This window comes from Triticum aestivum, chromosome 1A (assembly GCF_018294505.1).
Source record: "Triticum aestivum cultivar Chinese Spring chromosome 1A, IWGSC CS RefSeq v2.1, whole genome shotgun sequence".
Classification (NCBI taxonomy): domain Eukaryota; kingdom Viridiplantae; phylum Streptophyta; class Magnoliopsida; order Poales; family Poaceae; genus Triticum; species Triticum aestivum.
In genome coordinates this window covers 472,895,209-472,911,418 of record NC_057794.1, presented here as the reverse complement: position 1 = coordinate 472,911,418, position 16,210 = coordinate 472,895,209, and the positions used below count along the sequence as shown (strand labels likewise).

The following is a 16,210-nucleotide window of genomic DNA, read 5'->3' as shown; positions in this document are numbered from 1 at the left end:
CATATGCATATTTTGCCAACGAGCGTGGATGAACAAAAGAGCAACTTGTCTCATCACTCAACCAATAAGGCAATAATCCTACCGTGAAAGCATCCTCAAACCGGCATCGATCTGCATGTCGCCATGTCATCACTGTTGCCGTGCCGCGCCCACGCGTTGTCACGTCATGTGGAAGATGGCGACCGGTGCAGGCAGCCAGGTTAGTTAAATCCAGAACTGAATCAGCACCAATTAACTACAAGACTCTCAAATCTCAATTATGAAAAGGGAAATTCGAACACGGATGAGACTGACCGAGTCCTCTCTCGGTCTCTCCCCACCACACACAACGAACTCCCCACTCTCTCGCTAAGTTTTTCCACCACAACATACATGAGAAAATTCTCCACGATTGAGCACCGCGACGCCTCCCTCGCGCCCTCCTATATAAGCTCCCGCACCACGGACGTACACCATACAGGCGTCCCACTCCATTCGAGCTCAACCATCAGGATCAGTTGCGCAACGCCAAGAGAGATCAAACCGATCGGACCTGCGCCATGGCCGCGCTGCCTCCCGGGTACCGCTTCTATCCTACCGAGGAGGAGCTGGTGCGCTTCTACCTCCGGCACAAGCTCGACGGCAGCCGCCGCGCGGACATCGAGCGCGTCATCCCCGTCGCCGACGTCTGTTCCCTGGACCCGTGGCAGCTCCCAGGCACGTATACATGTCTGCGAACCAAGATACACATTCCAATGCTGCCGTGGAATGCATTGTCATCTCATTACTAACTAATTGCTTGTGTACGTGCAGAGGTGCATCGGGGCGCCTGCGCCAGCCACGGGGAGCCGTGGTTCTACTTCTGCGCGCGGCAGGACCGGGAGGCGCGGGGCGGCCGGCCGAGCCGCACGACGCCGTCCGGGTACTGGAAGGCGGCGGGCACGCCAGGGTTGGTCTACTCCGCCGGCGGCCACCTCGTCGGGACCAAGAAGACCATGGTGTTCTACCGCGGCCGCGCGCCGGCCGGGGCCAAGACTAAGTGGAAGATGAACGAGTACAGGGCCCTCGAGGAAGACGGCGCCGATGCCGATGCCGCCGCTCCGGCATCGAACCCTGTGTTCCAGGTAATTAACTATCTAAACGCGTTTTTGTTAGATGATACTCAGTGCCCTCAGATAAGAATAAAAAATCAATGCATTGTTTGTGTCTGTTCGTAGGTGCGGAGCGAGTTCAGCTTGTGCCGGCTATACACAAGTTCAGGCAACATGCGGCAGTTCGACCGCCGGCCGTGCACTGCCGTCGCGGGAGGCAGCCGCGCGTCGTCGTCCGCCGCGCTTGCATCGCCCAATGAAGATGTCGAAGTGGGAAGGGGTCAGAAGAGGAAAAGGCATGCAGCTAACGACAACACGTCGTCTAGCGACGCTTACCGACACGTGCAGCAGCAGCAGGGGAAGCAGGAAGGCGCTAATGAGGAGCTCGCCGACGACATGACCGACTGGGCAGAGGTTTTGGCCTGGATCTAAGGATAATGAGGGTAGACTGTTGCCTAGTGGCAGTAGGGTTACTCAGATACAATCCCCTCTCGCTGGTATGCCGAACTTTTATGATGGCCTTTCATGGGTTGCCGGTGGAGGTAAATAGGAGGATGAACTTCTTCAGATTCAGATTACTCCAGATTACTCTAGCAGGAAGATGATAAGAAAAAGAAATACCATCTTGTCAAATGGTCTAATGTGTGTAGGCCAAAAGACTTAGCAGGTTTGGGTATTCAAAACCTTGTTGCCATGAACGAGGTCTTACTTTATAAATAGTGCTGTAAAATCTGCAAATTATTTTTGAGAATGTAAATCTACAATTCTGAGGGCCTCTGGCAAGAAATCTTAGCAAAAAATACCAAAGAAACCAATGCCTCACTGGAATTAAAAATTATGTTTTCTCCTTGTGTAAATTCTCTGTGGGAAGTGGAAACAATGTTAGATTTTGGGAAGACTAGTGGCAATAATACAAATTTGAACACCTAATAAACTAAAATAGATACAAAACTCAAAAACCTATAATCATATAATGAAAAATAATAATAAAAGCCCTTATAATTTAAAATACATAATGTCTCTGTGCATTTGGTATACAAACAGATTGTAGTTTTTTTGGTTCTTCTTTTTTCTACAAATTCACAAGATCTGCATGAATCTCTTGCAAGATCCAATGGTACACAACTTCACTCCAACTTATAAAAAAAGTCGCTCCATCCTTTATCAAAATCACCAAATCGTTTAAGCAATCACTCCTTAAAATAGTCTGCGTATGCATACCTCCGTGGTTCCATCTTAGGCCTCCTTTGGTTTGCAAGAATTTTATAGTAATTCTATAGGATAGCATTGTCAACGCAAAAGTTCCTTTAGAGCCCTTTGGTTTGCAGGATAGAAACCAATCCTGTACATTTCAAAAAAATAATTAACATTGGATTAGACTCAGTGAAAAAATTTATATCATATGCATCAAATGATATCTCTTTTCCTATAAAAATTGAGATACATGTCATCTAACTTCCTATAATTTTCCTATTCGTATGATATTCCTGTCCCTATGAAACATAGAAGGCATCAAATAAGGCGAGTTTGAGTTGCACGCCTATATTTCACCCGCCAAGTCTGGCCAAGTCAAAGCATATCCCCAAATCAACATCTGTAGAGTAAACACTAGATCCCTTTTTCGAAAAGGAAACACTAGATCCCTGTTGCAAAGAAAATGAATACACCTAGATGATCCACACTGTCCCAACTGTAGCCAAAATGCTAAAGAAACTCTTACACATCTACTCAGAGACTGCAATTTTGCTCAAGATTGCTGGAATTCCTTGCTCCCCATGGAAAGGAGACATACATCTGTCTATGAAGAAACTATGTTTGCCAATGAACAACTGCCACTGCCCAAAGCTTTTGGCATGAAAATTACAATTCTAGGCTGCTGGAAGCCTTCAGAAAAATGGCAAGGTCTTTAGAGCTTTACAACCCTCTATCCAAAACTGGAGATCTGCTCTAAAAAATGATCTCAAGCTTGTTCAATTCAAAATCAAGGAGAAACATGCAGCTTTGTATTCACAGTGGATAGACAATAATCTCTAACCTATGGAGTTCATACATAGAGCAGGGATTAGATAGTTCTGTTTTACCCCTTTGTACCTTTTTTGTTCCTCTCTTTTCTCCTCCCCCATGTAACATACTCCCTCCGCCCCATAATGTAGAATGTTTTTTCGACACTAGTGGGCGGAGGGAGTACTTTTTACAATTATATGCAAAATAATACATAGAACAATTGTTCTAAAGTTCGAAAATAAAATCTACATCTACATGTTTTCATGTTACTGTTTCCGTGCCACGCCCACGCGTAGTCACGTCATATGGAAGATGGTGACCGGTGTAGGCAGCCAGGTTAGTTAAATCCAAAACTGAATCAACACTCATTAACTAAGTACTCATAATTGTAGATTATGAGTATAACTAAGAAAAGCGAAATGTGAACACGGCTGAGACTGACCGAGTCCTTCGTCCCCACCGCACACAGCAAACTCCCCACTCTCTCTCGCTGCGTTTTTCCACAGCAGCATGAGAAATTTCTCCCTCGCGCCGTCCTATATAACCTCTCGCACCACAGACGTACACCACACACGCAGTTCCCATTCCATTCGAGCTCCACAAACCACGATATCGACTGACGTGCGCCATGGGCGAGCTGCCTCCCGGGTACCGCTTCTACCCTACGGAGGAGGAGCTGGTGCGCTTCTACCTCCGGCACATGCTCGACGGCCGCCGCCGCGGCGATATCGAGCGCGTCATCCCCGTCGCCGACGTCTGCTCCCTCGACCCCTGGCAGCTCCCAGGCACGAACCAAGAAATACACATGTGTAATGCACTGCTATTAGCAGCGAATTGCTATCATTGCTAACTGAATGTGTATGTGCGTGCAGAGGTGCACCGGGGCGCCTGCGCCGGGCACGGGGAGCCGTGGTTCTACTTCTGCGCGCGGCAGGACCGGGAGGCGCGGGGCGGCCGGCCTAGCCGCACGACGCCGTCGGGCTACTGGAAGGCGGCGGGCACGCCAGGGTTGGTCTACTCCGCCGGCGGCTGCCCCGTCGGGACCAAGAAGACCATGGTGTTCTACCGCGGCCGTGCGCCGGCCGGGGCCAAGACCAAGTGGAAGATGAACGAGTACAGGGCCTTCGACGACGACGGTGCCGATGCCGATGCCGCCGCTCGGCTCCAGGTAATTAACAGTATAAGCGCGTGTTAGTTTAGATGATACTCAGTAGTATATTCAGAATCACGAGTTGCCATTCTTTTCGCCAATTCGCCATATATATGCCGGATGTTCTTTCATGCAGCGAAGAGCCATGATCGAATGCTGATTGCGAAAGCTGCCTGTGGCTAATTGGCTATAGATACCCGTAGTCAACTGTTCATTTGAGACGTGAAGAAATATGCAAATCAGTTAGTAGTAGTTACAACATCTTTAAATGTTTATTATTTATGCAGTTTTTTGTGCTTGTTTATAGGTGAGGAGCGAGTTCAGCCTGTGCCGTCTGTACACGAGGTCAGGCAGCTTGCGGCAGTTCGACCGCCGGCCGTGCACCGTCGCCGCCGGAGGACGCCGCTCCGAGGACCCGGCGTCGCCGTCTGCCGCGCCTGCGTCAGCCAGTGAGGATGTTGAAGTGGGAAAGGGTCAGAAGAGGAAAAGGCATGCAGCCAACGACGTCCCGTCGTCCAGCGACGCCTACCGCTCCGTGCAGCAGCAGCAGAAGCAGGGAGGCGCCGATGAGGAGCTCGTCGACGGCATGACCGACTGGGCAGAGCTTTTTGACTGGATCTAACACATGGATGATGAAGCTCGTAAACTGGATTTGATTCATTAAAGATTCATTTAGAAAAATAAACGCAGATTTGCACTAAAGCTTTAGATGAGCTACTTAATTCTTTGTTCTTTTTAAATTTTCGCCGTCACGATGATGCCATTTCTACGTACTGCTCTGTGGAATTTAACAATGCAGCTCCTTTTCACCAAAGAAAAATGTGCAAGTCAACTGCTTGTGCTCTCTTCATGCGTGCAAAGATTCCTTTTTCCAGTGCAGCGATCGTGACATCTGTTATTATTGCGATGGGTGCGAGTAAGTACGATCAAACGTAACAGACTACTACTACTAGTACAAGACGAGCTAGATCACTAGGCGCTGAACTTTGCTTGCTGATAAATTGACTATCCGTTGAACTTTGCTTGCTGATAGAACGCAAAAGCGTTTTCCTGTCTTCACCGAATGAGTGGCATATGCTGTGGTGCTTGGAGGTGTCATGTCTTGTAGGAGTAATATCGATCGGCTAATGTCAGCAGAATGTAACCTGTCATTCGGAAGAAGAAAAAAACCCATGTTTTCATGCAAAAAAAAATTAAATAAAAATACACAGGTCGTTTGCGCCAGGCTGATTTCTGACATGCACATGCATCTGTCACCCGTTCATTATTTTGCCATGTTTCCTTTTTTTTTCTAAAACTTTTCATCCTAGTACAAAGAACATCACAAATAAAAATTACATCTATAAACACGTAGGGACGACTATACAAACACTGGCATGAGCGGAGATGTGGAAATGTTGTTATAGCAGAAGTCACAAAGTCGCCGTACTAGGGCTCGTAATGAACCGTTGCCGATGAAGAGAATGATAAAACAAAATTGTTCAATCTGTAAACACACGAAAGCAGAGAAACAAAGATGGGATCCAACCATATCCCGTGAGATCCCTTAGGGTGTGTTTGGTTGCTTGGGTGGCTCTAGCCTGCATCGCGTGGGTGATCCTGGCTGAGCGTGGCCTGCTTGAGTGGGTGCAAGGATGGGATGAGATGTTCGGCAGATGTTGTTTGGTAGACTGGACATGGCCTTAATTCTGCTAACTCTTCTCTTCCAATTCCAATATTTCAGATGGATCTGGACCATTCCATGGACAAAGGGAACAAGTAAAACAAACTTGAACTGAAATCTGAACCAAAAACTCAAGTGTCAATTTTATTCATCAGAAGTTTCGCAAAGAAATCAAAATATTTGCAACTATCTGACACATTCCACTGAGATTTAGTAGATGGTCATGGAGGAGACCAACCAGGTGAAGAGCTCGAGGGCGATGAGATGGTCGTGGCGGAGATGGGCTGCCGGGAGGAGACGCCGACGACGGAGATTTGGCTGCAGCTGGATTTGGCGGCTCATGGCTCCCCTCTCCCCCACCCTGCCTCTTCCTCTCGGTCGGTGGCGGGCGGCGGGCCGAGCTCCGACGAACTTGTCCGCAGTCATGGGTGCGCCCGACGGTGTCGGAGTGCGGCGGCGGCGAGGTGAAGGTCGTATAGGAATGCAGGCGTGGGTGCGTGCGGCGATGGAGGAGTCCGGTGGCGTCGAGGTGGAGATGGTCGAGGAGCGCTGGCGATGTCGTCCTGTTGCTAGCGATGGCGAGGCGGAAGGAGGTGGCTGGATTGCGTCGTGCGGGCATGACCTGCGTCTCCCTCAGCCTGCATGAAGGAAACACTCAAAACCTGCGTTCCCCTCAGCCTGGCTGGGAAGCCTCCTTTTGCATCAACTGGGCCAGGCTGAGGAGGCCACACAACCAACCAAACATGGGCAATTTTGCATGGCAGGTGCGAGCCAGGTACAACTCACCCAACCAAACATGCCCTTAGAGACTCATCTTCACAGGCTCTCCGACGACACGAGACGCACCGTTGGGACGGGGGCTAGGCGGAGAGAAACTCATTCCATTCCCAGAGAGCCGTCACCACCTTGCCTTCTCGAGCATGAGATAATCCCTAACAATTCTTAAAAAAACACCTAAAACAGAGCAGGATCCCTCCCACTGGGAAGGGTCAGGGTTCACACCATGCCTCCATGGTCCTAAGGACACAAGAGATGCGGCAGACCGGCGATGGTGCCGATGAGTGGGAGGGAACCACCAATTCTCCTCGAGTTCCTGGGGCAGCTGAGCAAACCCTAAAGAAAAGTTGTTGTTTATTTGATTAATTGCCACGCTTCCAAGTGCCATATCTGCTTGCGACGTGCACACCGCATATCCGCGCCGCTCTAGGGGTATGGCCCGGGCCTTAGCCATTGCACCTGTCTCCGCCCTCCTCACTCACTTCCGCATCGCTAGATGAGGCCGACAGGCAAAGCTCGTCCAACGGACGATGGTGGTGTGCTCGTGTCCTCGTCGACTTGCCATGCCAGTCATGGATGGCAAGTATGTACAACGGTTCAGACACATCGTTGTGGTTGCAAGGGCGGAATGGTGGTCGTATATGGTGGTTGATTTGGGCATTCTCGCCTGAATCTGGCCGCCAGAGGAGGACACCCGTGGCTAAGGACGACCTTAGTTGCAGATGGCAATTGTGGCCTCGGGCGCTGCCCTACAGCTGTATCGACCCGGCTTGGTAATGGGGCCTACTCTTGACAGTTGTGTGTTGGCTATGGCGCGTAGCATGTCCGACGTGGTTCAGTGTGTAGGTGGTTGGATGTCCCAGGCATGGGCGACTTGAGCTTCAGCGACAGCTAAATCTAGGACATGAGTTTTGACAACTCCTTGACACTCATGGTGAAGATACATGGGAAGACGTCCCACCCATGCGCTAGCGCCACTACCTCCTCTCGTCACCGCCGTTGATGGCTGGACACTCCTCCACAAATAGGTGGTCGGCAAGGTGGCTCCGCGGGGCATGTGCTTCTTTGGTGCATAGTTGAAAGGAGTGTCCGGAGAGGCGTGCGACCTCATCCGGTGGACATCACAGTGGTTCTATGTGGAGTACTTGGTGGCACAACTTTTGAAAGATCCGTTTGCAGAATGGTGCTTAGAGCACCACTTTATTGTCTGGGATGAAAACTTTTGTTCTAGCCTTCAATCCTTCATTGGTCGGAGGCAGCGTTGAACTTGACTGCTTACCTAATGAAGGTGTTATCTCCATGTCTTCCAATCTTAGTTGGTCGGTGTTGGCATTCAGGTTGAAGATCCATGTCTGGCCCGTCTTTGGCATATGACATGATGATGGTGGCATGGAGGTGTTGTCTCTTCTTAAAGGCGCTGCTACGGAAGAAGTTTAATTGAAGAAAAAGGAAAACTTGAAATATAAGTAGTCTCGCTGCGTGAAATTTGGTTGGGCTTCATCTGTTGGACTCCTCACTTTTGGGCTAGAATGCAGTGCTCGTAAACTTGTGTTGTTGTGCAGACCATGGGTGACCATCCTAAAACTCGAGGCTAACACGCGCTTCGTCGCGTCATTCCTCACACGTGGGATTAACTTTTTTTAGTAGCTTATTGTGGTTGGTTGTTTTGTTTTGGTTTTATTGTGCTAGTTTTGGGTTTTAAATATGATATGGAAGTGCTTTTTCATACGTATAGGTATATCGTGTTAGGCTGTTGTTGACGATGATATTTGTTCGGAGAGCGTAGTGAAGTTGTTAGGCGTGTGGTTGTGAAGTACTTACATGTTTCAACAACGGTGTCGACTGTTAGTCGGTGTGTGAGCCCCTTGGTAGCTGTTATCCCATGTTGAACCCGTGTAATTGTTGTTATAACACTCACATGAGATGGTCTTTGAAGTTCTTGCTCGCTAAGATTGGCTCTCTGCTCCGTTCGCTTAGATTTTTTTCTGATCGCTCCACTCCTAGCTCGGAGAAAAACGACTATCATATTTTTATTTGAAATATTTTATTAAGTCAAATGAAGTTCGCGTACTTTAGGATTTTAAAAATATACAAATTTAAAATCACAAATGAAAAAATGTTCAGGAATTTTTAAAATACGAGTGGATTTCAAGCAATGTTTATAAATTTGAAAAAGGTAGGAAACTTTAAAAATGTTCATGGACTTAAAAAATATTTGTGAACTTTAGAAATATTCATGAATTCAAAAAAGCATATATTTTAAACGTTCAAAAGTTTTAAATATTCAAGAATTGGCATGTAAAATAATAAATATAAATATAAAAGTCAATAAGCAAAAAAGAAACATGAAACAAATAGACAAAACCAAAAGAAAAATACTAAAACTGTTGAAAATACAGAAAAGAAAGAAACATAAAAAGTACGCCATGCCTTCTCAAAAGGGAAACATTACCTTTCAGCCGGCGGATCGTGCTCTCGCATCTGTAGTGTGTGGAGCCGTTGGATCACTTTTGATCAAACAGATCACGTGTACGTATAGATTCCACGCCTCGCATCCGCCGTCCTAGGACGCCAACGCACCCACTGTATGTATTAGGATTTTACAACATCCTTCATGTTTCTGAAATATAGGGAATGTTGCAGTGGCACCACGACGGTGCGACGATGCGGACTAAAAATTTCTGTAACATAATATATGTTGCAAAAAAAGTCTCCAACATTATCTTTGTTGCAAAAAATAAAATCTACAACACAACCTTTGCCACAAATGTTTTCTGCAACAAGACCATTGTTGCAAAAATAATACAAAAATTTCGCAACAAGATCTTCGTTGCAATTTTCTTTTTGCAACACAACCTATATTACAACACCATTTTTTGTAACAAAATGTTTTCGCAACAAGGTCTCTGTTGTAAAGTAGAGTAAAACATTCAATTTAGATTGTGCCGAATCAGACGACTCGCGCGGCGGCGGATCTTTTAAAAAGATTCGCTGGCCGACGCGTAGCAGTCCCCTTCTCAAAACGGGAAAAACCCGGCAGGGGTGCCCATAGCTTCTCCCAAATCCCCAATGCACTAGAAGGCTCCAAATCTATGAAGTTTTGTACTCTTCGCAAATCCTCTCAACACTTTCTAAAGATAAAACTCCGTGCAAGTCATTTACAAATACAACTCCGTACCAAATTGCTTGTTTTAGATTTGCTTTGAAACAGATGCACCTAACAAAAAATATGTCTAAATACATCTGTATCTAGTCAAATCTAAGACAATTAATTTAGGACAGAGGAAGTAAAAAATATACTTCATCGTTTTAAATATAAGTCCTTTTAGAGATTTTAATACAGACTACATATGAATGTATATAGATGTATTTTAAAGTATAAATTCATCTATTTTCCTTCGTATGTAGTCTCTAAAAAGACTCATATTTAGAAATGGAGGAAAATACATAATCAAATGAAAACATGCCGTTCCTAAGAAAGGCACAACCGCCACACACGTAGCGACTCAACTTAGAGCATCTTCAACAGGCGCACAAAAACTGTTCTGTGTGCTAAAATTCGGATTTTTTGAGCACCGGACAACTCCAAATTTGCAGCTACTGATGGTGCATCTTAGCGTGTGTCCAAATTTTTTTTTCCGTGTGCACTGTCTGTCCGACGTCAAAAACCCCGAATTTTAACACGTGAAGCAGTTTTTATATGCCTATTGGTATTGGAGATGCTTTTAGTAAAACAAGCGCGCACCCGTACGTGCCTGCGGCGCAGCTTCCAGGCAAGCAGGCGCAGTTGTTTGGCTGGTGGTTTCTCATCACCCAATCTCACACGAGACGCTATCATCCACAGATAGCCATTACCCAAAGCATCAGATTCCGATCGATGATGGAACCTGCGTGCATTTCCACACCCGAACCTTCACCGCTTCTTCTTCATCCATCCGCGGACCCATGCACTGCACCGGACGGTCGTCGTGAGGTCTTCGGACGGATCGATGAGAATCCATCCCGTCATGCTCGGTTGCTCGTTATTAGATTCCCAGCTGAGTTGCTGCTGGGTCGGATGAGAGGGCACGCGCGCTCACTCACGTTATTCTTTTCAGACCAGACCAGACCGGGAACGCCGGGGACGAACCTGGCCTGGCCAGTGGAAAGGAGGAGATCCCCGCGGTCCTGAGGATCCGGTGCCCGTTGGCCTTTTGGCTCGGCTGAAAATATCTGATCTGATCTTCAAATTGCCTGCAATGTGGACGAACCAGGGCGAGGCGTTTCGGATCAGGAAGGAAAGCCGGAGGCGCGAGAGGATCGGCCGCAAAGGGAAAGCGAGCTGCCTCGATCGATCGAGATTTGGTTTGGCTAGCCTTCTCTTGGACCCCTCATCAAAAACAAAATCTGGCGTGCGCAATGTTGTGTGAATGGACGGGTCATGATTGACGGCCTGCGCAAATATATACAGCACGAAACGAACCAATCTGATCCGATGAACAATAAAAACACACTCTGCCAATCGGATCCCAAAGCAGCTTTGATCAGCAATGGCCAATATTAGCCGTTAAGCTTTAAGCTTGGAGCAAAGCCTGGCCGGCCATTCGCCGCCGGTTGGGGCGCGCACGTATGCGTAGGCCCAAACCATCATCCTAGCGGATAAGCTAAACTACAGCGAGGCGCATCACGCGTGCACACGAACGCGGTCGTGTTCATGTGCGGCGAATCCAGAGCAAAAGCTACTCTAGTTCCTTTTTTTTCGAGCATAAGAAAAAGGGGCAGACGAGAGGAGAGCGAATTAGCGGAAGTGGCCGTGCTTTCCTGGGTCCTAGCGAGCGCGACGTGACATGCAGGGGAGAAAAGGAAATTTTTGCTCAAATAATTTAGCGGGCTGCGATCTTATCCTCGAAGAGCGTTGGCCCACAAGGCCCACGGCCGCCGGCCGGGGATCCGGCTGGTACGGCGCTCGCGTCAGCGGAATCCGGACGTGGGCGGCGCGTGGTGTCTGGTGTGCATGCGCTCTGCTTTTTGCTCCCAAAGCGCACGTGCTCCATTGTTTTGTTAGATTTTAGAATGTTCTTGTGCCAGAAGAAGCATCAACCACTGCCATGATTAGGGGATTGGGGGAGATGAAAGAAAAGATGCACTAGCTCGAACGCATGCTCATATCGTCAGGGCCGGCCCTGAGGGGGGGCAGGGGGGGCGGCCGCCCCGGGCCCCCAAAATCAAGGGGCCCCTCCCCAGACGCGCAGGTAGCCCATGGGCCATTGCCTAGAGAGGTAGGCGAGGGGCGCAGCAAAGCTTCGATCACGCAGAGGCAACCTTCGTTCCTCAGAAAGAGGCAAGCATTCCTCTGATCGGGCAAACGCTGCCTTCCTCCGATCCTTAATTGCCCAGTTTGCTGATTCCTATCCCCCAACGAGTAGTACTAATTTTTTCTTTCCAAACTCTTCAGACGGCGAGGCGATCTCAAAGCCGAGGCGATCTCTATTCCGAGTCCTGGATCGCTGGACGTGCACATCCTCGAGCACCTGCCGCCGGAGTCAGACGCCGGTCCAGTGTCAAGCGCTGATGATCGATGCCGATCTGATCTATCCCAGGTGCTCTGTATTTGCAGTTACATATTCTCCACACACGTATATTGCTAATTAAGTAATTTACTTCAGCATACAGATTGCGTACTTTGCATTGTTCATTCATCACATTTTTTTTAAAAAAGAGAGCGTCCTCTTCGTTTTCATTTAACTAAAATCACAATGTTCTTACAGTACCTTCACCGCTTCACCACATGTATCTTTCGAAGTATAGATGTTCATTATATTAGGGCATGTACACAGGGCCGGTCCTGAGATTTTGGGGGGCCGGGGCGAAATAAAATTTGGGGCCCTTAATATAAACATTATAGCAATAATAATAAATACAAAAATTCTAAAGCGCTAACATGCTCGTATGCCCTGTCGCGCAACGCGATCTACCACATTGCGCGAGCATGATCCTGTCGTTACAATATGTTGCTTGACCGATAAAAATCAATTTACAGGCGATACGAGTGAAAAAATGGATGAGCAACTATGCTTGCGTCTACTCCATCCAACAACTAAAATCTTTTGAGTTAGTTGAAGCTAAAAGATTTTCTAGGACATTTTTAGCGTCCAGCGTAGCGCTAGCCTCTCGTCAAATATGTGTGTGAGAGCAAAATCTTTTTGGGACGCCCTGCAACACTTCATGCATGAACGCAAAGGGAAACCCTTGGATCAAACGGAAACGAGGCATAACTAACCGAAAGGAAATCCACATTGGCGCTAGTGATCAAACGGAAACGAGGCATAACCAAAAGGAAATCCACATTGGCGCTAGTGATCAAACGGAAACGAGGTATAACCGAAACGAACTCCACATTGGCGCTCGCTACTAGCGTTCACGTTGTACATGCCCTAATATAATGAACATCTATACTTCGAAAGATACATGTGGTGAAGCAGTGAAGGTACTGTAAGAACATTGTGATTTTAGTTAAATGAAAACGAAGAGGACGCTCTCTTTTTTTAAAAAAATGTGATGAATGAACAATGCAAAGTACGCAATCTGTATGCTGAAGTAAATTACTTAATTAGCAATATACGTGTGTGGAGAATATGTAACTGCAAATACAGAGCACCTGGGATAGATCGGATCGGCATCGATCATCAGCGCTCGACGCTGGACCGGCGTCTGACTCCGGCGGCAGGCGCTCGAGGATGTGCACGTCCAGCGATCCAGGACTCGGAATAGAGATCGCCTCGGCTTTGAGATCGCCTCGCCGTCTGAAGAGTTTGGAAAGGAAAAATTAGTACTACTCGTTGGGGGATAGGAATCAGCAAACTGGGCAATTAAGGATCGGAGGAAGGCAGCGTTTGCCCGATCAGAGGAATGCTTGCCTCTTTTTGAGGAACGAAGGTTGCCTCTGCGTGATCGAAGCTTTGCTGCGCCCCTCGCCTACCTCTCTAGGCAATGGCCCATGGGCTACCTGCGCGTCTGGGGAGGGGCCCCTTGATTTTGGGGGCCCGGGGCGGCCGCCCCCCCTGCCCCCCCTCAGGGCCGGCCCTGCATGTACAACGTGAACGCTAGTAGCGAGCGCCAATGTGGAGTTCGTTTCGGTTATACCTCGTTTCCGTTTGATCACTAGCGCCAATGTGGATTTCCTTTTGGTTATGCCTCGTTTCCGTTTGATCACTAGCGCCAATGTGGATTTCCTTTCGGTTAGTTATGCCTCGTTTCCGTTTGATCCAAGGGTTTCCCTTTGCGTTCATGCATGAAGTGTTGCAGGGCGTCCCAAAAAGATTTTGCTCTCACACACATATTTGACGAGAGGCTAGCGCTACGCTGGACGCTAAAAATGTCCTAGAAAATCTTTTAGCTTCAACTAACTCAAAAGATTTTAGTTGTTGGATGGAGTAGACGCAAGCATAGTTGCTCATCCATTTTTTCACTCGTATCGCCTGTAAATTGATTTTTATCGGTCAAGCAACATATTGTAACGATAGGATCATGCTCGCGTAATGTGGTAGATCGCGTTGCGCGACAGGGCATACGAGCATGTTAGCGCTTTAGAATTTTTGTATTTATTATTATTGCTATAATGTTTATATTAAGGGCCCCAAATTTTATTTCGCCCTGGCCCCCCAAAATCTCAGGACCAGCCCTGCATATCGTAGTAGTATATCATTGCGTGCAATGCCTTGAAGATACGACCCGAACAACACAATGTGTAGCACTGTTACCATCCTTGCGGAAGCAGAACACATGAGACTGAATTTGTATGTCCATTGTACATACAATTTATATTAAAACCATGTATTTACATGACATGCTTTGTAGCCCAAGTGTAGGCATACATGGGGCAGTGGGCCATAGACCCCTCAAAAGAAAATATATCAGTGCTGCTATGGTGGTGCCATGCATGTTGGCCATGAATCTTCGATCTTATCAGCAAGGAATGGTTTAAGTTGATTGCTACGATGCTTGATACTTCCTCCGTTCGAAAAAGTTTGTCCCGTCTGAAAAAGCTTATCCCTCAAATGACAAGTTTGGGTCAAATTTTTCCGGACGAAGGGAGTATAAGCCAATAGCGTTGATGCTAAATTAAGCACCTGAAGCACTTCACCAATGTATTTGCATCGATTACAGACACTCTCATGTGCTTTCTCCATATGAAAATTCAGATTTTCTAGCATGTGTGAGAGTAGTGTTGACACCAAATTTTGGCATGGCCAAGAACTTAATTAAGATGGCCTCAAATGAAGAAGTATTCAAAATGAGAAAGTTCCGTATAGTCAAAAGGAGAAATTTTGATATTTGGGCCATAGCCATGCGGTCTCATCTCTAAGGCCGAAGTTGTGTTTGAAGTACTCGGATTTTGCATTCAGAATACTATTCGGCTGATTACGCCACCAAGATGGCCTCATATGAGAAAAGTTTCTACACAGATTGTCTTCGCCTCGTCGAAACGATCGATTTTGATATAAAAAACGTCTACATCAGACTTCGTATGCAAAAGTTAAAGGCAAAATAGTATGCTGTAAAATTTTAGCCCGGAAGTTTCGGACAAAACTTCCGGGCTAAACCGAAAGTTTGCACGCGGTCCTAGAAACTAGAATTTTAATATTATTTGTAGATTTGTGGGGCCGATTTCGACATCAAGATCCTCGGATGAAAAAGTGATCAACTAAAGAGTTTTTCTCCATTGCAAGATCTACAACTTTCCTTTTTGGACCATCGCGATCCGAGGCCATGTGCGACCTGTAGGAGCTGTACAAGAGGGCTACTTGATGTAATTTTAGCCCGGAAGTTCCGGGCTGACCGGAAGTTCCGGCCCTCGTATTCTGAATTAGGTTAACTTTTGATGTCTTGTACGGGAAATCCAGTCGCCTCATATATATGTAAGGGGTGATGACCGATTGAAGAACAACACACAATCGAACAATCAATCTATCATCTTTTATCTTTATCTTTACCTTCTCCCTTTGTTCTTCTTCCTCTCGTTCTTCGTTCGTTCTTCTTGTTGCAGGGCGGCGAACCTCGAGGCCCTAGGGGCGGTCAGGCCGACCTAGGGCAGCCTATAGCCGTCGCGCGCCCTGATGGGGTCCCTCCCGGGCGTGTGGGGTTTCGGGTGTACAAAAGTGCCCGCCGGTTGTCTTGCGTACCGCGCTTTCGGCGGGTCTCCCTCGACGTGAGTTGCGGTGCATCACCCCCGGCTTCGAGGGTACACGGTGACGTATTCGTGTGCGAACACACTTTTTGGCGACTCCGTTGGGGAGGAAAGATCAAGAATCATCATCAACCATGTCGGATCTCCCCAAGCCCTGAGAAGTTAGCGCTGATAACATCATTAAGCCCGGTCTTGATGAACTATCGGATGAACATTGCCAAGCCTACGAAGCGCGCAAGAAGCAGCGTGAAGAGGCTTTTGAGGCGCTCAAGAAGAAGCATGTAGCAACCCGACCTCAGGCGGTCAAGTCTCTATGTTCAGTGTCATCCCTGGATCAGTAATGCTGACACAAACAGTACTCGAAGGATTTATAACAGAGT

At 47.5% G+C, this 16,210-nt stretch overlaps 2 protein-coding genes across 2 annotated transcripts; both read left to right on the top strand.

Moving 5' to 3' along the window:
• Positions 1 to 539: 539 nt before the first annotated feature.
• LOC123151092 (NAC domain-containing protein 90) lies at positions 540 to 1,846 on the top strand. Its single transcript, XM_044570893.1, has 3 exons — positions 540 to 696; positions 793 to 1,103; positions 1,197 to 1,846. The coding sequence occupies exons 1-3, from the start codon at positions 540 to 542 to the stop codon at positions 1,500 to 1,502; spliced, it is 774 nt and encodes a 257-aa protein (XP_044426828.1). The 3' UTR covers positions 1,503 to 1,846.
• Positions 1,847 to 3,663: 1,817 nt separating this feature from the next.
• LOC123150995 (NAC domain-containing protein 90) lies at positions 3,664 to 5,026 on the top strand. Its single transcript, XM_044570816.1, has 3 exons — positions 3,664 to 3,859; positions 3,947 to 4,242; positions 4,532 to 5,026. The coding sequence occupies exons 1-3, from the start codon at positions 3,703 to 3,705 to the stop codon at positions 4,844 to 4,846; spliced, it is 768 nt and encodes a 255-aa protein (XP_044426751.1). The 5' UTR covers positions 3,664 to 3,702; the 3' UTR covers positions 4,847 to 5,026.
• The last annotated feature ends 11,184 nt before the right edge of the window (positions 5,027 to 16,210 follow it).